Below are 21,513 nucleotides of genomic sequence, written 5' to 3'. Positions count from 1 at the left end.
CCTGGTGATGGATACAAGCATTACAGAGTTCTATGGGAACGTCTTCACGTTTTCTTTTAATCCTGGCAGTTTATCTCTGTGGCAACATTTGGAGATAATGCCTTCAGTGGAAATTTCAGGTGATTTGTGAAAGTTAGGCCTGCAATCCTCCTTTCCCCTCCCCCCGGCCCCCACTCTGCTCCCCCAGGACGCTCTGTCATTGTTCTAGCCCAGTGTGAGTGTGTGTGTGTGTGTGTGTGTGTGTGCCTATTTAACCTTTGGACTCTCTGTACTGGTGTATTCTGGTCAAAGTGAATATCAAGGGCAGAGGAGGACAAGGAGGAGCAGGAGGAGGAGAAGGAGGATGAGGAGCAGGAGGAGGAGGAGCAGGAGGAGGAGGAGCAGGAGAAAGGAGGAGAAGCAGGAGCAGGAGGAAGAGGAGCAGGAGAAGGAGCAGAAGGAGGAGGAGCAGAAGGAGGAGGAGCAGGAGGAGGAGCAGGTGGAGGAGGAGGAGCAGGAGGAGGAGAAGCAGGAGGAGCAGAAGGAGAGGAGGAGCAGGAAGAGGAGGAGAAGGAGGAGGAGGAGCAGGAGCAGGGGGAGGAGGAGGAGAAAGAGCAGGAGGAAGAAGAGGAGGAGAAGCAGGAGGAGGAGGAGGAAGAGCAGGAGGAGGAGGAGAAGGAGCAGGAGGAAGAGGAGGAGAAGCAGGAGCAGGAGGAGGAGGAGGAGGAGGAGGAAGTGTCATCTGTGGACAATACCTGGAAGGGCAAGGGGTGGTGGGTGTCACTAAAAGGAACCAGCCCCAGCTACTTCACTGCAGGCTGGTGCCCTGGTGAAGGTGAATCAGTCAGAGGAGTGCTGACTGCCCATGGTAAGTACCAGCTGGCAGACAATTTCCCATTCTTTCACTTTAAAGTGTCTGAGTCATGTCCAGACCATTCTTGCCCCATCTTTGCAACAGCTCCCTCCCCACCACTGTGCCCCAAAGCATGCCTGGGCAAAGTCCTAGATTACAACCTCTGGATTCTGGCATCACCTGATGAGATTAAGTCTTCCTAGTGACTTTCTCTTCTGAGTTCTCCTGGCATTTTTCTCATTCTGCTAATCACAGTGTTTCTGGAAACTGCAGAGTTATCAACAGGTCTGTTTTCTCCATGGAAAACAGGAGTTTTGGTAGGCTGAAGTATGTAAATAACAATAATAAAATATTTATAACGTGTTAGACACTAACAGTTTTCTTTTCTTTAAGAGATGGGGTCTTGTTCTGTCATCCAGGTGATCATTGTTCATTGCAGCCACAAATTCGAGCTCAAGGGATCTTCCCACCTCAGACTCCCAAGTAGCTGGGACTACAGGCATGTGCCAGCATGCCTGGCTAATTTTAAAATTTTTATTTCTTTTTTTTTTAAGAGATGGGGTTTATTGTTTTGTTTTGTTTTGTTTTGTTTTGTTTTTTATGTTGCTCAGGCTGGTCTAGAACTCCTGGCATCAAGCATTTCTCCCACCCCAACCTATAAGTAGCTGGGATTATAGACATAAGCTGCCATACCTGGCTCATGCACTAAGGATTTTAGATTGACAATTTAGTTTAATCTTCACAGTAATCCTACAAAGTAGGCACTGTTACTCTCCCCACTTTCTCAGCGAAGAAACTGAGACTTGCAATGTTTAAGTAACTTGCCCTAGGTAGAGGAGTTAGCAAGTAATGTACCCAGAACGTGAATCTGGATTATCTTATTCCAAGGCACATGCCCTGAACACCTCACTACTGTTTACTAAGCACCTACTATGTGCTGGACGCTGTGCTTTATATATGGAACAGGATAGGCAAGGTACTCATTTTATTTATATATATATATATATATAATTATACTTTTAAATTCTAGGGTACAGGTGCACAACGTGCAGGTTTGTTACATATGTATACATGTGCCATGTTGGTGTGCTGCACCCATTAACTCGTCATTTACATTAGGTATATCTCATAATGCTATCCCTCCCCCCTGCCCCTACCCCACAACAGGCCCCGGTGTGCGATGTTCCCCTTCCTGTGTCCAAGTGTTCTCATTGTTCAATTCCCACCTATGAGTGAGAACATGCGGTGTTTGGTTTTTTGTCCTTGCGATCGTTTGCTGAGAATGATGGTTTCCAGCTTCATCCATGTCCCTACAAAGGACGTGAACTCATCATTTTTTATGGCTGCATAGTATTCCATGATGTATATGTGCCACATTTTCTTAATCCAGACTATCATTGTTGGACATTTACTCATTTTTATCCCTTTTGCTTTCTTGTTCTGTTCACCCTTTTCTTCAAAGGGAGAATTTTGTTTACTTTTTGTTTTTTAAAATAAATTCATAAAATTATGTTATGAGATGTGACCTATTTTTTAGTAAGAAAGGGAATATTTATCTTCTAGAGTGAGTCTCCATTAAAGAGGGTGAGGATCAGGCCAGAGGCAGTGGCTTACACCTATAATCCCAGCACTTTGGGAGGCCGAGGCAGGCAGATCACGAGGTCAGGAGATCGAGACCATCCTGGCTAACACGGTGAAACCCTGTCTCTACTAAAAATACAAAAAATTAGCCGGGCATGGTGGCGGGCGCCTGTAGTCCCAGCTACTCAGGAGGCTGAGGTAGGAGAATGGCGTGAACCCGAGAGGCGGAGCTTGCAGTAAGCCAAGATCGTACGACTGCACTCCAGCCTGGGAGACAGAGCGAGACTCCGTCTCAAAAAAAAAAAAAAAAAAAGAGGGTGAGGATCCTCTGTGGTCTAAAGTGGATGGAGCTAGAAATGGTGGCACTGGAGTCATGGGCAAGATGGTGTCAGGTCCCCAGCAGAAGGCGTAGAGAAGGAAAGAGGGAGAAATGCCAAAGAGACCAAAGGGAAAGGGCCTGGGTACCCGTCCCAGAAGGACACTTGGTCTTGTGAGGCTGGCTTGTGGACTGACTGGCAACTTAACTCTTGAGGTCACAGTGTGTCTATGATTGGTAGGAATAAGACTGGTCACATTCTGGTCCTGGATTGTACCTGCAAACCCTGTCAGGTGTTATGAAGTGTAATAGCAGATGAACTGATTCTGTCTCATTGACTCTTTCCAAAAATCCCAGGAAGCAATTATTTTATTTTACTTTTTTTGAGACAGGGTCTCATTCTGTCACTCAGGTTGGAGTGCAGTGGTGTGATCTTGGTTCACTGCAACCTCCACCTCCCAGGCTCAAGTGATTCTGCCACCTCAGCCTCCCAAGTAGCTGGGACCACAGGTGTGTGCCATCATGTCTGGCTAATTTTTTATATTTTTGGTAGAGACAGAATCTCACCATGTTGCTCAGGCTGGTCTCAAACTCCTGAGCTCAAGCCATCCACCTACCCTGGCCTCCCAAAGTGCTGGGATTCCTGGTGTGAGCCACCATGCACAGCCCAGGAAGCAGTTATTATTATTATTTTGAGATAATACTACTCCTACCCAGGCTGGAGTAGGGTGGAGCAATCTCAGCTCACTGCAACCTCCGCCTCCCAGTTCAAGCGATTCTCCTGCCTCAGCCTACCGAGTAGCTGGGACTACAGGCACCTACCACCACGACTGGCTAATTTTTGTATTTTTAGTAGAGACAGGGTTTCACCATGTTGTCCAGGCTGGTCTCGAACTCCAGACGTCAAGTGATCCGCCCACCTCGGCCTCTGAAAGTGCTGGGATTACAGACATGAGCCACCGTGCCCGGTCGCAGGAAGCAGTTATTATTAATTACATCTTACAGATTAGGAAACTGAGTCAAAAATGTTAAGCAACTTGCTGAAGGGCATACAGCATGTATACTCTAGAGGTGGTATTCAAACCCAGGCTCCTCTCATGCTGAAACCGCTTTTAACCATGACCACTACCTGCCTTCCCGTCAATGACTGGTGAATTAAATTGTACTCTTGGGAAGGGATTTTATATTTGCTCATTTTGGCCACTGTGTCCTTCCCTCTTTTACTAGCTGATATTCTGCGCATCCTTCTAGGTCCAGCTCAAATGTGGCCTGCCCTAGGAAGCCCTCCCCTGTCCCCTATTTCCAGTGTGACATCCTCCATATTAAAGGACTTATTGATGCTGCTAAATAGTATAATTTGCGGCAAGAATGTGGCCTCCTCCAGCAGATTCTATGCCCCTTAATCAGGAGTAAGATCCTCCAGGTGCAGTGGCTCATGTCTGTAATCCCAACACTTTGGGAGGCCAAGGCAGGAGGATCACTTGATGCTAGGAGTTCGAGACCAGCCTAGGCAACATAGTGAGACCCCTGTTTACACACACACACACACACACACACAAAATAGCTGAGTGTGGTGGCACACGCCTGTAGTTCTAGCCACTGATGAGGCTGAGGCAGGAGGATGGCTTGAGCCCAGAAGGTTGAGGCTGCAGTGAGCCATGCGTGATCGCTCCACTGCACTCCATCCAGGCAACAGAGTGAGACCTGATTTCAAAAAACAAACTGGCCGGGCCCAGTGGCTCATGCCTGTAATCCCAGCACTTTGGGAGGCTGAGGCAGGAAGATCTCTTGAGCCCAGGAGTTCGAGAGCAGCCTGGGTAACATAGTGCGACCCCATCTCTATTAAAAAATAATATAAATAAATAAATAAAAAACCAAGAGTCTGATCCATGTGGGTGGTGCTACATGTCTTCTGTATCCACTCTCCATCCTGCTCTGTGTGTTTGGAGCCTGACTTAAATGGGCAACACCAAAGGCTTATATACCTACTAGTTTCAAGCTGGGTTTGGCCAGTTGTATACCTGGGAGAGACCAGAGGCAGGGAGGAGAGTGAGGTTGGGTGCTTATGTCCCCAGCTTCCCTTCTGCAGGGTGCCTTGGGTTGGCCACTCTCCTGACCTATAGTCATAGCTGTTAGGTGACCCTGTGCACACAAGCCCTCTTGGCCTGTAGGCTCAGGCCTCCTTAATTGCGATTAAAGTTCTGTAAACTGCACAGCCCCCAAAATGGAACTTTGTACCTTGTGGTTCAATAAAGAGCTGTTGAGCTAAATGAGTGGCAAGCGCTTTTTGTTTGTTTGTGTGAATGAGTAAGTGAGTGAGAAGCAGGAGAGAATTTTAAATGATCTCGAGTACTAGGACTAGATGGCAAATAAGCCCCCTAGGGTCCTGGCAAGTGGTTTTTATTTATTTTTGTTGTTTGATCTTTAAAAATTTTTATGTTATTTTCTTTCCTTTTTTGTTTTGGAGACAGGGTCTCACTCTGTAGCCCAGGCTGGAGTGCAGTGGCACAATCTTGGCACACTGCAACCTCTACCTCTTCCACCTCCCAGATTCCAGTGACCTCCCACTGCAGCCACTGGAGTAGCTGGGACTGCAGGCACATGCCACCACACCCAGCTAATTTTTTTCTGTTTTTTGTAGAGATGGGGTTTCACCATTTTGACCAGGCTGGTCTCGAACCCCTGGGTTCAAGTGACTTGCCTGCCTCAGCCTCCCACAGTGCTGGGATTACAGGCATGAGCCACTGCACCCAGACCAAATTTTCTTAATAAACAGTAAATTTGATTTTTTTTCTTTCCTTCCTTCCTTCCTTTCCTCCCTCCCTCCCTCCCTCCCTCCCTCCCTTCCCTTTCCTTCCCTTCCCTCCCTCCCTTCGTTCCTTCCCTTCTTTTTTTTTGACAGTGTCTCTGTCACCCAGGCTGGAGTGCCATGGCACAATCGTAGCTCACTACAGCCTGGACTTCCCTAGGCTCAAGTGATCCTCCCACTTTTGCCTCCCGAGTAGGCAGGACTACAGGTGCACACCAGCACACCTGGCTAATTTGTGTATTTTTAGTAGAGATGGGGTTTCACCCTGTTGACCAGACTGGTCTTGAACTCCTGACCTCAAGTGATCCACCCACCTCGGCCTCCCAAACTGCTGAGATTACAAGTGTGAGCCACCACACCGGGCCCTACCTCCAAATTTATATGTTGAAACCCTGAACTCCAATGTGACTATGTTTGGAGATAGGGACTTTATGGAGGCAATTAAGGTTAAATGACGTCGTAAGGATGGGGCTGAAATCTGATAGAACTGGTATCCTTATAAGAAGAGGAAGGGATATCAGAGCTTTCTCTTTCCAAAAGCACTGAGAAAAGGCCATGTGAGGACACAGTGAGAAGGGGGCCATCTGCAAGCCAGGAAGGGAGCCCACACCAGAACCTGAACTTTGCAGGCACCTTGCTCATGAACTTCTAGCCTCCAGAGCTGTGAGGAAATAGATGTCTTGTGTAAGCCACCCAGTCTGTTGTATTTTCTTATGGCATCCAGGGCTCACTAATACAGGTAAATGCCCTATGGTAAATGTATAATTCTTAAGAAACTGCCAAACTGTTTTCTCTAGGGGCTGCACCATATCATGGTTCCCACTAGCAATATATGAGAGTTCCAGTTGCTCCACAACCTCGCCAACATATGACAGGGTCAGTATGTTTTCCAAGAAGTTTTTGTGTTTTTAATGTGGATTTGTGTACGTGTATGCGTGTGCATGTTTGCTATGTTTTGTGGGTGGTAATGTCTAAGGAAGCAGTTTAAAGCTGAAAATATTTAAAATGTGATCTACTGAGGTCCCATCCATCTTTGGGTTGCCCATACCTCATTTCTCTGTTCTTGCCTTTCTTCTGGTCATATTCTATTCCTAGGGCTGTGTACCCTGAGCTGAGCCAGCTAGCAGATCTGGCAAATCACAGTCCTCATCCGAGGTGAATCCATTTCTGGGAGTTGAGGAAGAGGTTGGGTGTGGACAGGGCTGGATTCGTGGGCCTTGTGCTTCATCTAAAGTTCCGTTGTCACTGTCTTGAAATTCTCAATCATTTCGAACAAGGAGTCCACATTTTTATTTTGCTCTTGGTCCCACAGATTATACAACTCATCCAGGATGTGCCAGGGAGAGGTGGTCACAGGCAAGACAAGGCTTTTTCTAAAGAAGATTTTTAAATTAAGGCAGGGTCTAGCTCTGTTTACTAGGGTGGAGGGCATTGGCACAATCTTGGCTCACTGCAACCTACATCTCCTGGGCCCAAGCCATCCTCCCTCCTCAGCCTCCCAAGTAGCTGGGACTACAGGCATGCCCCACCATGCTCATCTAATTTTTGTATTTTTTTTTTTTTTTGGTAGACATGGAGTTTTACCATGTTGCCAGGCCGGTCTTGAGCTCCTGGGTTCAAGTGATCCACCCGCCTCGGCCTCCTAAAGTGCTAGGTTACAGGCATAAGCCACCATGCCCAGCTGCAAGCCAAGGTTTCTTAACACACTCATTTTGTAAAGACTCCCTCACCTAATCCCATGGACCTTGCCTCTAAACTGGTCCATGCACAATCCTAGGGTTTCTCGCTTTGCCCCTGGGTGCTCCTGCTGCCTGTCTCTTGGGCTGACTTGAGTTAAGCATGATTAATTTGGAGGCTTCAAAAGAGGATTGTTGGCCCTGGATCCCAATATCCAAATGAGGATTTGCCTCAAACAGGGCATCTTAATTGGAAGGTAAATGAAACCTCCCTCTTCCACCCTGACAGCCCCAAAGTATACTTTGGCATTTATGTGGGAGAGGTAAATAGCATCATAATGTATTCTGAATTGTCACTCTGCCAGGCCCTGTTGGCAAGAAGCTTGTTCAAAGAAAGCTGATTTATAGGTGAGTTTTGCGGCATTCTTGCAGATCACTGAATTCCCACACCCAGGGAGGAGGAATGGCACTAACCAGAGGCAGGGGCAGAAAGGGGGTTGGAGTGGGAAGATCACAGCCTCTGGAGACAGTGGGACCTGTGCTTGCATTCTGAGCTGGCTGCTTACCAGGTTTGTGACCCCGGTAACTGACCTAACCACTCTGGACTCAGTGATTTGAACTCTAAAGTGGGATTAATAATACTTCCTTGTAGGACTGTGTGATTGGGAGGAGTAACCAAGAAGGTCTGTGTAAAGTGCCCGAGGCCAGTATGCACCTGCCCTCCACAAGTGAATCCGAGTCAATGTCACCTTTGACTGCTGTGTGCATACACAAAGAATCATTGTAAATGTACTTCTCTGAAAAGCCACTTCACAGTCCTGCGTGACCCTCCATCTAGCTTCCTAGGAGCTGGGTCAGGATTATCAGTCCCCTACTAGAGTTAGGAAAAGGAATGCTAGGTGATCAGAAAATAACATAGGGTCAACTATAGAGCACAAGAGTTCCAAACTCCAGTTCCATAGAACACGAGGCTTCACTAAGGAAGTATTCACATCAGAGATTGCTCACAGCTGCAAAAACCTTTACCCATGTGTCCCAGATTAAAAGCACAATAACAGCCTACACAGTGGATAACATCTGTCATGGTGTGTGAAGATAGCCTGATGGGGTCTTCAAAACAGATAAGATTAGCATACTGATAAAGAGACAGGATGGCTTATACCTGTAATCTCAACACTTTGGGAAGCTGAACAGGCAGATCGCTTGAACCCAGGAATTCGAGATCAGCCTGGGCAACAAAGTGAGAACCCCACCACCCTCCAACTCCCGGCACCTCTACAAAAAAACAAAACAAACAAAACTTAGCTGGGCATGGTGGCACGCACCTATAGTCCCTGCTACTTGGGAGGCTGAGCTGAGAGGATCACTTGAGCCTAGGTTGAGGCTGCAGTGAGCCATAATTGCACCACTGCACTCCAGCCTGGGCAACAGAGTGAGACCTTGTCTCAAAAACAAGTAAAAAAAAAATAAGAAAGTAAAATATAAGAGGTTGGAAGGCAGATGACTTGGGTTCAAATCCCAGCTCTCCTATTTGCTGGCTGTTAGAAACTACCTCAGACAAATTACTCAACCTCCCTGTGCCTCAGTGTCTCCATGTGTTAAATGAAGATTAAATAATACACCTACTTCTTAGGGTTGTAAACAAATAATGGATGTGAACTGTTCTTGGCACAGAGTAGTACCCAGCATCTATTAGCTAGTTATTTTAATGACTTACCTGTTTGGGTAACCCTGGGAGTCCACGGTCCTAAGACTCCCTATTCCTCAAGAGTGGGTGGAGTTGGCATTCTAGGTTAAAGGGTGGTCTCTAAGTAGGGGATGAGTCCCAGGGACTTAATGTGGCCCTGAGATACAAGGCAGGCTACAGCCCGTTGCATAGTGACAGGGCTTGTTTTGCATGTGAAGATAGGGGCTGGTGTTTACAGGTAACTAGGAGGTGGTGGTGGGATGATTTGTAAGTTATAGATTAAACAAAAGGGAATTCTTCTGGTGGAATGAATGGGGCACAGTGCCTGGAATTGGCCAGGTTAGCCGGAAGGGCAGCTCTCCAGGCCCTGCCCACCCCACAGGGGGCTCCTTATGCACAGTGGGGCGTCTCCTTGTGGCCATAGAAACGGAACTGGCTCTTTTCAACAGTGCTCCAAGAGGATGGTTATTTAACGCTGGCCCCCAAGGAGGAAGGCACAGACCTTCCTCCTCCTGGAACGTCCAAGGGCACTGGATCCTCTGTGTCCCTCTGAGATGGGGTGCCACTCCAGCAAGAGCACCACGGTGGCAGCTGAGTCCCAGAAGCCTGAAGAAGAGCGCGAGGGAGGAGAGCCAGGTCTGGAGACCGGCACCCAGGCAGCAGACTGCAAGGATGCCCCGCTGAAGGATGGAACCCCTGAGCCAAAGAGCTGAGATGCCTCTCTCCAGAGTCGGACCCTCACCTCCTTCCTGGAACTGCCTTTGGCCCAAGAACCATGAGACAATCCCCACCCTGAGAAGCTCCGATCACTGGGAGGAGAGAGAAAGCCTCCAGCTTTGGGATTCAGGCTTCAGAAGTTTTTAGCAGCCTTTGCTCATTGGAGAGGCGGGGAGGATAAGTCTGTAAGGAATCCTATTTCCCCAGCTCTCCCACAGAGAGGACAAAAGAAGTCTTCACATGTTGTGGAACTTTCCTGCAACTTCTGGATGCAGACAAGCCTCAGAGCAGACTGTTCTGGCTCCAGTGAATATCTGCTGCCAAGCTGTGAGCATCCAGGGATCCCCGTCTGCCTGGCTTTCCTGAAGTCAGAAGGCGCCTTGGTCATAATGTGTGGGGTGTGTGGATCTCAGTTTGCTCTCTTTCTTTCTCCTTTTTTCAACAGCTGGCGGAGTAGCCAACACCCCTGACAGCAATGTGTTGCACTTGGCTCACTCCACACCCTGTCTATGAATAATTTTAATATTTAACTTGAAATGTTGTTAAGAAACTATGGAAAATATCAGGATCCCACTGGGATCCCGTAAATTGAAGGCAACAAGGTCTTGGTCCTCCAGTAAGGGGGGCATGGAGCCCTGGTGGGAAGGAAAGAAGAGAGATTTGTGTTCCTGATTCCTTAATCCCCAAGAAAGGTCCCTCTGCTAACATTCACATATCTCTTCCTAGCCAAAGTCTGTCCATTTCAACCCTCTAGCATCTGAGCTATCTGCATCCAGCTTTCAAAAATATTTCGCTGTTTACTAACATGTCTGTCAGCCTTTCTTTTCTCCCCCGCATGTGTTTTGTTTTTAATTCCACTCAAAAGCATTTTCATTTGAAATCAAATAGACATGTTTGCAAATAAATGATGACACAACACATTTGAAAGACAGAATTGGGGATCTGAGATTAGAGGATCAGCAGAGAAGAGTGGGTGTAATTCTCTGGAACAGGAGTGAGAACAGAGGCGAGGGAGCCGTTGCTTTGTGCCAGGCGCCATGCTGAGGACTTTCCGTAGACGGTTTAATGCCACCCAACTACTCCCATTTTATAGATGAGGAAATGGAGGAAATAAAGTCACTTGCCTGAGTTTGGGCAGCCAGGAAGGAGCAGAACCCACAGTTGAGCCCCAGCAGTTTGGCTTGGGAAACGCATGTAGAGTGCTTCTTAAAGCAGAGAGCCTTTCTCATGATTAAACTGAAATACTAGTCCTTTATAGCCTGTGCATAGTGAGGACCATTTTTCTTTATTCACTGGGACCCACCTGCCTATTGAGAAGTACGTAACCGGTCAGCTTGGAGTTGCCCCACTGCAGGTTGGGTGATGCATTGAGGGACTTTTTATTTTTACTCTGGTGGTGGGGGACGGGGAGGGAGGAAGAGACGTAGAGGGAAGTGGGAGAAGGAAGGGAGGGAAGGGAGGAAAGATGAAGAAAGGGAGGAGGGAGAGGAGGGGGGAAGGGAGAGAAAGAGGAAAGAGGTAGGGAGAGGGAGAAGAGGAGGGAGGAGAGAGGGCAAGAAGAAAAAGGAGGGGAAACAGAAAGAGAGGGAGGAGGGAAAGAAGGAGAGGGAGAGAAAGGGAAGAGGTAGGGAGATGAAAGAGCAGGGAGAGGTGGAGAGGGAGAGAAGGAGAGGGGAGACGGAGGGAGGAAGGGAGAGAAAGGAGAGGGGTGAGGGAAAAGGGGTAGGGAGGAGGGAGGAAGAGAAAAATGGGGAGAGGGTGGGCGAGAAGGAAAGGAAGAAATCGAGGAAGTTGGAGGAATGAGGGATGAGGCAGGGAGGGAGAAAGGGAGGTCGAAGCAGTAAGGTGCTGCAAAGGACCCTTCTTTTTGGCCATAAAAACCTGAGAAACTGATTGAGATTCTTTTGAGCAATAAGGCAACTGCGGTGAGGAAGAAATAAGGAAGGAGGCACAAAAAGCAAAGCAGTTCAGCCTGAAATTGACTACAGAGCTTCCCTTTGCTTCAGCAGACCCTGGAGGAGCAGGAGGGATGGGGGCCCTGTCAGCTGGCCCAAAGCCCTGCCCTGTCCCAGGGGTGCTAAGCTTGCTGCAGGCCAGGAAACAGGCCTGGGCTTGCAGCTGGGGATCAGGAAGTTTGGGGCCTCTTTGCACAGCTTACTGGGGATAGGCCAAGCTCTGGGAACTCCTTTCAATTTTTTTTTTTTTTTTTTAAGACAACTCTGTTTTTCTCCCTCCTCCCTACTAGTGGAAATTTACCTTGCAAAACAGGACCGTGCATGGTGAGAGCTGCTTGCAATGTCCACACTCAGGACTCTATGGAAAGAGTTCGCAGCTGGTGGTGAGGCTCTGAGGTGGGGCTGCCCTTATTTCACTAGCTCCTGAGGGGCAGAGCTCACTCAGCTTTTTACCAAATCAAAGGAAGGAAGCTTTAGGTCCTTCGAAGTTCAGAAACAGGGTGGTTTGTTTTGCTTCCTTTTGGAATGGAATAAAATGCTCATTTAATTAAATTCAAGTTCTCTGAGGGCTTTTAAAAACAGAATTCTTCATCTACCTCCAGCTGTGGCAGGCATGCTGCAATTTACTAGGAAGTTAATCTCTAACAGAAAAAAGTACTCAGTTTCCTTTTAAGGACATTCCAGTTATCCACTGGAGCCTGGCATCACTCGTCTGTCTCCCTTTGAGGTTCGAGAATTTCTAAAGCGCCTGGTAAAAGTGGTCAGGATTATGTCTACTGAAATATAACTTTAACCTCTGGAAAAACAGGCCTGCAAAGGCCAACTTCCCAAACTGCTGGAAGAGGAGAGGTTTATTAGTTAACGTATCTATCCATCCATCATCCATCCATGCCTCCTTCCTTCCTTTCATCCAGCCATCTATCCGCCCATCTTTCCATCCATTATCCATCATCCATGCATCCATCCATCCACCCATCTGTTCTTCAGTCCTTCCATCTTTCTTTCCATCTGTCCATCCACCCTTTCATCCATTATCCACCCATCCATCCATCCACCCATCTGTTCATCAGTCCTTCCATCTTTCTTTCCATCTGTCCATCCATCCTTTCATCCATTATCCATCCATCCATCCATCCATCCACCTATCTGTTCATCAGTTCTTCCATCTTTCCATCCATCCATTCATCTTTCCATCCATTCATCTATCCATTTATTCATACATTCAGCTCTTACCCTGGATTTTTTAGTTACATGAGGCAATACATTTTTTTCTTTCAACCAATTGATTCATTCAACAAATATTTGTTGAGTTTCTACTCTATCACTCATCATTCATTCATTCCTGTATTCATTTATTAATTCAGTGTTTACTGGGCAACTACTCTATGCCAAACTCCTTAGTGTTCATAAAATGTTCATAAAGTGCCATCTTTGTGGGAGTACCACCTGGAACAGGGTGGTCCAGGGAGATCTTTCCAGTCTCAATGAGACTCAAGAGCTTTCAAGAGTAAGTTGGAATTAGACAAACAGGATGGGTATTTCGGAAGGGAATGTATGACCTGGAGTTGGATACAAGAACTGCATGGGGCACAATGTACAGTGTAATAGGAGCCTAAGGTGCCCACAGCACAGGGACAGGGAGGTAAACCTTGACAAGTAAAAAATCAAATCAGGGGCTGGGCACAGTGGCTTACACCTGTAATCCCAGCACTTTGGGAGGCCACAGTGGGTGGATCATGAGGTCAGGAGATCAAGACCATCCTGGCCAACATGGTGAAACCCCGTCTCTACTAAAAATACAAAAAAAAAAATTATCTGGGTGTGGTTGTGCATGCCTGTAATCCCAGCTACTTGGGAGGCTGAGGCACGAGAATCGCTTGAATCTGGAAGACGGAGGTTGCAGTGAGCCTAGATTGCACCATGACCATGCACTGTAGCCTGGCGACAGAGTGAGACTCCGTACCAAAAAAAAAGGGATCAAATCATGAAGTGCCTTGTATTTTACACTGAGAGCTTGAGAGTTTATCTTGATGGGCGCAGTGGGGTGTCTTTCGGCAGAAGAATGATGCTAGGACGTCAGTGGCTTTTGACTGGTTAGTATCCTGTTCTTTTAGTAACAAATCTTATCTTTTTCCTCATGGGGAACCCTTTCCTCACTCTCAGTTTACATGATTGGGTGGGGCTGATCCCATTCTTAAACTTCAGCCTGAGCACTGCATAGCCCCTGTCAAAGTGATAGGTTCAAGGGCGGGTGTAGAAACCCAAACTAGTCCACTGAGAGTCTTCTTTGAACTTTTTTTTTTTGAGATGGAATCTCTGTCACCCAGGCTGGAGTGCAGTAGCACAATCTTGGCTCACTGCAACCCCTGCCTCCCAGGTTCAAGCGATTCTTCTGCCTCAGCCTCCCAAGTAGCTGGAATTACAGGCACCCACCACCACGCCCAGCTAATTTTTGTATTTTTAGTAGAGACGGGGTTTTGCCTTGTTGCCCAGGCTGCTCTTGAATCCCTGACTTCAGGTGATCCGCCACCTCGGCCTTCCAAAGTGCTGGGATTACAGGCGTGAGCCACTGCGCCCAGCCTTCTTTGAACTTTTAATTGAAGCAATTAGGAAAGGAAAGTTCACCTTCTTTTAGAATTAATAAAATTGTAGGATTTGGCCCTGGAAACTCTTAACCACTGGGAAGGGACTGCTTGAGAATGAAGCCACAGAGCAGAGTGGAGCAGAGTGGAGAGAAGGAGAGACATCGTCCTGATCAACTTGTTTGGGCAACTGGATCCAGCCATGCCAGAATAATTCTTCCCCTAGATGATTCACAAGCCAATAAACTCACCCTTTTTGTTTGTTTGTTTACAGTGGTTTGAATTTGGTTTCTGTCATTTTCAGAGAGATCTGAGTAAATCAGATCCACTTAGATTTGTATATTAGGTAGAGCACCCTGGTAACTGCTTAGAGGATGGAGTTGGGAGGGATAAAGCTAGAAGCATGAATACCAATTAGAAGGCAACCTAGGAAGAAAAAAGCATACAAGGAGGGGCAGTTTTAAAGGGAAGATGAGGGGTTGAGTTTTAGAGGTGTTGAGCTTGAGGTGCCCATAGGACAAAATATAAATAATGATAGCAAACACTTATATCACTCTTACCATGTCTGAGCATTGTTCCAAATGCAATACATATAGAACTCATTTAATCCTCACCATCACACTGTGCTCATTTTATAGATTAAAACACAGGGAGTTTTAATCCATTCACTGATCCCAACTTGCTCCTTGGCTGTAAATTCCCACATTTCCTTGTTGTATTCTGAATTAAGCCCAATCTCTCTCCCCTACAATAAAACCCCATTGTTGTACAGGGGGTGCAGGGGGGGTGTGATGGTTAATTTTATGTGTCAAGGCTGGGCGCAGTGGCTCACACCTGTAATCCCAGCACTTTGGGAGGCCGAGGTGGGCGGATCACTTGAGGTCTGGAGTTCGAGACCAGCCTGGCCAACATGGCAAAACCTCGTCTCTACTAAAAATACAAAAATTGTCCAGGTGTGGTGGCACGTGCCTGTAATTCCAGCTACTACTCGGGAGGCTGAGGCAAGAGAATTGCTTGAAACTGGGAGGCAGAGGTTGCAGTGAGCCTAGATCACATCACTGCATTCCAGCCTGGGTGACAGAGTGAGGCTCTGTCTCAAAAAAATAAATAGATAAATAAAATTATGTGTCAATTTAACTTGGCTAAGGGATGCCCAGATATCTGGTAAAACATTATTTCTGGGTGTGCCTGGGAGCGTGTTTCTGGAAGAGATTAGCGTTTTAATCAGTAGACTGTGTCAAGAAGACCCACTGTCATTAATCTAATCTGTTGAAGGTCTGAATAGAGCAACAAGGTAGAGAATTCTCTCTCTTTTCTTGAGCTGGGACATCCATCTTCTCTTGTCCTCGGACATTGGAGCTCCTGGTTCTGTGATTTTCAGACTCCAGGACTTACACCAGTGGCCTCTCTGGTTCTCATGTCTTCCACCTCAGACAGAATTACACCACTGGCTTTCCTGGGTCTCCAGCATACCAATGGCATAACATGGGACTTCTTGGCCTCCATAATAATGTGAACCAATTCCCGTAATAAATCTCCCCTTATATATCTCGATATATTCTATTGGTTCTGTTTCTCTGGAGGACCCTGACTAATATAGGGGGTTAACTAGTTCTTCCAGCTCTCAAGGACACAGCTGGGGCTTGCGCTAGGCAGTTTGCCTTTAGAGGCTGAGACTTGAGGAATTCATTTGGGAATTGTGGGAACCCTTTTGGACCTCCAGGGTTGCTGTAAAGGTTATTTTAAGGTGAAAATATTTGACCTGCAAAAGGTGTAGAAATAACTCTTATCTGAACTTCCCTTATCTGACTAAAGCAGAGCCTCCCAAAATTACAGCTCCATTAACCCCACTCCGGGGGAGTTTACTGCAGATTTAGCTGCCAAGAAGGCAGATTGCCCATTTATTAGCAACAAAAAGCCCACTAAGACCTTCTACACTCCCTCATTGAAGCCCTAAAAACCTCTCTCTCTTGTTAAGTTGATAATACAAACTTTTCCTTTGGGCTATCCCATGAGTTTTCTATTATGGAAACTCCGATATGCAAGTAGGAAAAAAATCCTTGTTAATTGGTCCTTTCTCAGTTAAATTTGTGGGCCTCAAACTGCTGGACCCAACTTGGAAGAGGAAGAATTTTCCTCCCAACAGAGTCATCAGAACACAGCGGCAGCTAAAGCCCTTGTTGTAAGGGAAGAAGCTGAGGCACAAAATATAATTTTAAAGCATTTGAGGCCAGGCGCAGTGGCTCACGCCTGTAATCCCAGCACTTTGGGAGGCCGAGGCGTGTGGATCATGAGGTCAGGAGATCAAGACCATCCTGGCCAACATGGTGAAACCCCATCTCTATTAAAAATACAAAAATTATCTGGGTGTGGTGGCGCGTGCCTGTAATCCCAGCTACTCAGGAGGCTGAGGCACAAGAATCCCTTGAACACAGGAGGCAGAGGTTGCAGTGAGCCGAGATCGTGCCACTGCATTCCAGCCTGGTGACAGAGCAAGACTCCATCTCAAAAAAAAAAAATTGATGAAGCCAACGTGAGGACAGCTGCCCGGGAAACACTTTCAACTTGCCTTGGGCAGTGTTCCATTCAGCCCAGGTTACAGTCAGGTTTCGAAAGGCAAAAGGGAACAAGGGGTGGGCGGATACAAAGTTGTCTGACAGGAATTCTCATTGGCTTAGGAAATAACATTGATTAGTGATTAGCTTTAAATGTTGAACTATAGGGTAGAGTTTTGGTGTCTAGCCTATGGCATTGTGTGGTTAATTTTATGGCTGCTTGGCATCAATCTAGAGCCCACATAGCAAGTGGTTTCAAGAGGTGGTTACTTGATTCAAGGCATGAGTGAGAGGTGACTGCCACCACACTTCAGTGCCCTCTGGGTCTGATAATTTGGAGGGGCTGGCATTCCTCAGGTACAGTAGATAAGATGCCTGCATTCTCTCCCCACACACATGTACCCTGAGGGGAGGCACTGCTTGGAGCAGAAAAGCATCTATCAAGGACAAAACTCTGGAAAAACCAACATGTAAAGGGCAGGTGGAGTAGATAAGCTGCAAAGGAGCCAGCGATGGACTGGGGGTTGGATTGATGGGAGACGGTGACCAATGGCTTCTGCTCACGGAACATTCACCAAGTGCCAGGCATTGAGCTCAAAGATGCTTTATAAATGTTATCTAATTTGCTCCTCACAAAAGCTCTGCAAGGAAGGTAAAATTCATACCTCATGGGTGAGACAGCACATTTATGAAGGTTGCATGAATTGCCCAAGTTAACATAGCTAGTTAGTGGCAGAATAGGAATTTGAGCTCTAAAGACCAGGGTTTTAACCACAGCAGCGCATTGAATAGTCTCCTCCCAAACTTCATGTCCACCTGGGACCTTTGAATGTGACCTAATTTGGAAATAGGGTTTGAAGATGTAGCCAAGTTAATATGTGGTCATGCTGGATTAGAGTGAGCCCTAAATCCAATGACTGGTGTCTTTTTTTTTTTTTTTTTAGAAAGGGTCTCACTCTGTCACACAGGCTGGAGTGCAGTGGTGTGATCACGGCTCATTGCAGCTCCAAACTCCTAGGCACAAGTCATCCTCCCACCTCAGCCTTCCAAGTAGCTAAGACTACAGGCATGTGCCACCATGCCTGGCTAATTTTTAATTATTTTTTTGGGAGATGGGGTCTCACTATGTTGCCCAGGCTGGTCTCAAATTCCTGGGGTCAAGCGATCCTCCTGCCTCAGCCTCCTAAAATGCTGATATTATGGGTGTGAGCCACCACACCTGGCTGACGGGTGTCTTCATGAGAGAAATGGGAGGATTTGGACACAGAGACATAGAGGAAGAAGACCATGAGAAGATGGAGGCAGAGATGGGAGTTATGCTGCTATAAGCCAAAGAACAGCTATAACAAAGACTCCTTTGACCTAATTCTGATCGCACTCCTCTAAGCCCTCAAGGCCCTGACCTTTGGTCTCCGCGTCTGGCATGTGTAGTCTAGTTCAGCTGGATCAGTTTAGTGAAAATCCCCCATTCTTGATATCTCTCTCAATATCTTACCCTGGCCTGCCTTCATCAAGAATCTGCTGAGTCAGTCTAGCAAGAATACCCCTTTATCTCTGATGTTTCCTCTCAGTGATTTTTCCATTCACCAATCCCCAACTTGCTCCTTGGCTGTAAATTCCCACATTTCCTTGTTGTATTCTGAGTTGAGTCCAATCTTTCTCCCCTACAGCCAAATCCCATTGTAGTAGTCCCCCCGAATAAAGTCTGCCTTACCATCTTTAACAAGTGTCATGAAAATTCTTTCTTTAACACACAGGTCATGAGAAACTGGAAGAGGCAAGAAAGGATTTTTTCCTAGAGTCTTCAAAGGAAGCATGGCCCTGCTGTCACCTCGATTTCAGACTCTCTCTAGAGCTGAGAGAGAATAAATTCCTGTTGTCATCCAGTTTGTAGTATTTTGTTACATCATCCCTAGGAACCTAAAACAGTCACCATGCCATCACTCTTCGATAGAGGAGAATAATCTGAAGAGTGAAGAGTCAACAAATTCCAGGAGGAGAGATGGGAAACTGCCTTTGCAAACTTTATGGCAGTGAGAGAAATCTAACATAGCTGATTCCATCTTGCTTCTAGCTTCATAAGCTAACTGTCATTGCTTATCCCGAGGCATAGGCTACATTAACTATGGGAGTAATTTAGTTTATAGTTTAACTTTAAAATGAAGATGATAAGAATCTTAAACTAAGAATCCCTCCCTGAAACTAACCATCTCCTTGCTTGGCGACCACAACTGCCTCTGTAAACGAACAAACTGGCCACAAGATTAGAATTATGGTTTGGGAGTCATATAGCCAGAGGTCACAAGATTTGTAACCTCCCCAATTGCTCCTATAGATAACATCATTATTGCAAAACCAAAGACTGGTGTTTGAGATATTTTTCTGACCTTGCATTCTGATGGACCAGCTGAGCACTGCTCAGACTGGTAGCCCATACCAAGAAACTGACTCAAGTGGTCCTGTGACTCCTTCCCAGTAACTGACTCCATGCAAGAAGACAGCTTTGATCCCTGGTGATTTCATTCTCAACCCAACCAGTCAACATTCCCCATTCCTTAGCCCCCGTCTACCAAAGTATCCTTGAAAAACCCTAGCCTCTGAATTCTTAGAGAGGCAGATTAGAAAATTATCTCCTGTCCTCTTGTTTGGCTGCCCCTGTGGTTATTTTCTTTCTTTGCTACAACAACTGCTGTGCTCAGTGCATTGGGTTTTCTGGGAAGAGGGCAAGAAGAACTCTTTGGACAATTACAGATAGATTTTCAGGGTTAGGGGATGGTAGAGCCTGACCATTGAGATGTGTTTCTGAATCATGCTTGAGTCTTCTTAAAGGTATGCAAGCTCATCCCTTGATTTAGAGGAGACGTATCCCCACTCCCTCCACACCATGGCTTTCATGAGCCGCTGATTATGATAAGACTGTGTCACATACATGTACTCAACTCGCCTTGAGAACATTGTTCTTGATAAAGAGATACAGGCCACGATGTACTTTACCTGGTAAAGTGTGTATAAGGGTTGGGCTGGAAGGAGAATAGAGAATAATTAGGGCAGGCTCTTCCCATAAAATGATAACTCTACTGGGTCATCTCTGGGCCCTATGGCCAATTGTTTCCAGCCCAGACAGGTTGCCTGTCTCGTCTCTTCCCTGACACCCTTTGATAGTGTATGAGAAGGGAAAAAAGGTCATTTTCCCTCTACCTATTTTAGATTCATTAGTTGTGACCCTAAAAGTTAGATTTGTTGTGGTCTTTTTGCTCTTTAGCTCAGCTAGGTCCAAGTTCTTGTCTCACATCCAGGAAGAATTAGGTGCTTGGATACTGGAAAGTGACTGGAGTACAATTTACTAAGGAAAAGGAAAGTACTCAGTGGAGAGGGGATATAGGGAGGTGGTTCCCCTACCTGAAGGTGGGAAAAGTTCCCTAATATGGCTGAGCCTGGGACTATCATGGACTCAGAATAGGGAGTACGTGCTGACTGGTTTGTGAGTATGCAAAGAAGTTCAAAGCAAAGACACCACTCAAAGGTGGGTACAACAGTGTAGAAAACCAATTAGGAAAAGGTAGGTGTATGTAAAATAGGTGAAGGGTGGGGACCAATCAGTGGAAAGCATGCTGAACAGGAAGATAGGTTCTCAGTCTGGTCTGAGGATTTAACTTGTAGCTTGGCTTTCAGGCTTTAAACTGTCTTTGGCTTGGAGGTGGAGTTTCACTGGGTACCCACCCCTATCTACCTAGGCATTTGGCTGACTCCTATTGCTATCAGACTGACAAAAGACAGATTAACAAGAGAGAACAAGGATAAATTTATTGATATGTACATTGCACATACACGTGGGAGTACTCAGTGATGAGTAACTCCAAGGAGTGGTTAGAACTTGAATTTATATAGCTTTTTTTTTTTTTTTGAGACAGAGTCTCATTCTGTCACCCAGGCTGGAGTGCAGTGGCAAGAGCTTGGCTCACTGCAACCTCTGCCTTCTGGGTTCAAGTGATTCTCCTGTCTCAGCCGAGTAGCTGGGATTACAGGCATGCACCCCCACACCTGGCTAATTTTTTTTGTATTTTTAGTAGAGATAGGGTTTCACCATGTTGGTCAGGCTGGTCTTGAACTCCTGACCTCAGGTGATCTGCCCACCTCGGCCTCCCAAAGTGCTGGGATTACAGGTGTGAGCCACCGTGCCTGGCCTATATAGCATCACAAGATAATAAATTTTCGGCCAGGTGTGGTGGTCACACCTGTAATCCCAGCAGTTTGGGAGGCTGAGGTGGGTGGATCGTTTGAGCCCAGGAGTTTGAGACCAGCTTAGACAACATGGTGAAACCCCATCTCTACTAAAAATACAAAAATTAACTGGGCATGGTTGTGCACACCTGTAGTCCCAGCTAGTTGGGGGGCTGAGACAGCGGGAGCACCTGAGCCTTGGGAGGTCAAGGCTGCAGTAAGCTGTGATCTGGTCACTGCACTCCAGCCTGAGTGGCAGAGTGAGACCCTGTCTAAAAATAAAAATAAAAAAAATAAATAAGATAAACAACAAAAAACCCCATTTTTCGACAGCATGATGAGGGTGTTTTCCCATATTTTCTGCAGGTGCCATTGGGAGGTGAGGAAGGAGTAGGGACAGGGAGACTTTACAGAAAAATTCAGAAGGAGAAAAAAACAAGTTTACTCAGTTTTGATTCTCCATTATTGCATAAACATATTTTTTCTCATTAAAAGTAATAAATGTTTATTATAGAGAATTTAGACAAATAGATATGCAAAAGAAGAGAAAATAAAATCATCCCAAATCCTACCATTTAATAA

General features: G+C 46.3%; 1 protein-coding gene across 2 annotated transcripts; it reads left to right on the top strand.

Moving 5' to 3' along the window:
• The first annotated feature begins 565 nt into the window (after positions 1 to 565).
• CHD9NB (CHD9 neighbor) lies at positions 566 to 19,898 on the top strand. Of its 2 annotated transcripts, none has more exons than XR_008672433.2 (3): positions 566 to 847; positions 6,336 to 6,414; positions 18,468 to 19,898. XR_008672433.2 is itself a non-coding variant. In XM_063700204.1 (3 exons), exon 3 carries the CDS (start codon positions 9,456 to 9,458, stop codon positions 9,612 to 9,614), a length of 159 nt encoding a protein of 52 aa, XP_063556274.1. In that variant the 5' UTR covers positions 670 to 847; positions 6,336 to 6,414; positions 9,351 to 9,455; the 3' UTR covers positions 9,615 to 13,858. The 2 variants fall into 2 exon arrangements, 1 of the variants encoding a protein (XP_063556274.1); XM_063700204.1 differs by lacking the exon at positions 18,468 to 19,898 and adding an exon at positions 9,351 to 13,858 and having other exon boundaries at positions 670 to 847.
• Positions 19,899 to 21,513: the final 1,615 nt, after the last annotated feature.

Source organism: Gorilla gorilla, chromosome 18 (genome assembly GCF_029281585.2).
Source record: "Gorilla gorilla gorilla isolate KB3781 chromosome 18, NHGRI_mGorGor1-v2.1_pri, whole genome shotgun sequence".
NCBI classification, from domain to species: domain Eukaryota; kingdom Metazoa; phylum Chordata; class Mammalia; order Primates; family Hominidae; genus Gorilla; species Gorilla gorilla.
The sequence above is the reverse complement of the archived record's forward strand: the minus strand, read 5'-3'. Positions and strand labels throughout refer to the sequence as shown.

What these genes read in the sequence shown, in the direction of transcription:
- CHD9NB (XM_063700204.1), top strand. Translation starts at nt 9,456, where the DNA reads ATGGGGTGCCACTCCAGCAAGAGCACCACGGTGGCAGCTGAGTCCCAG.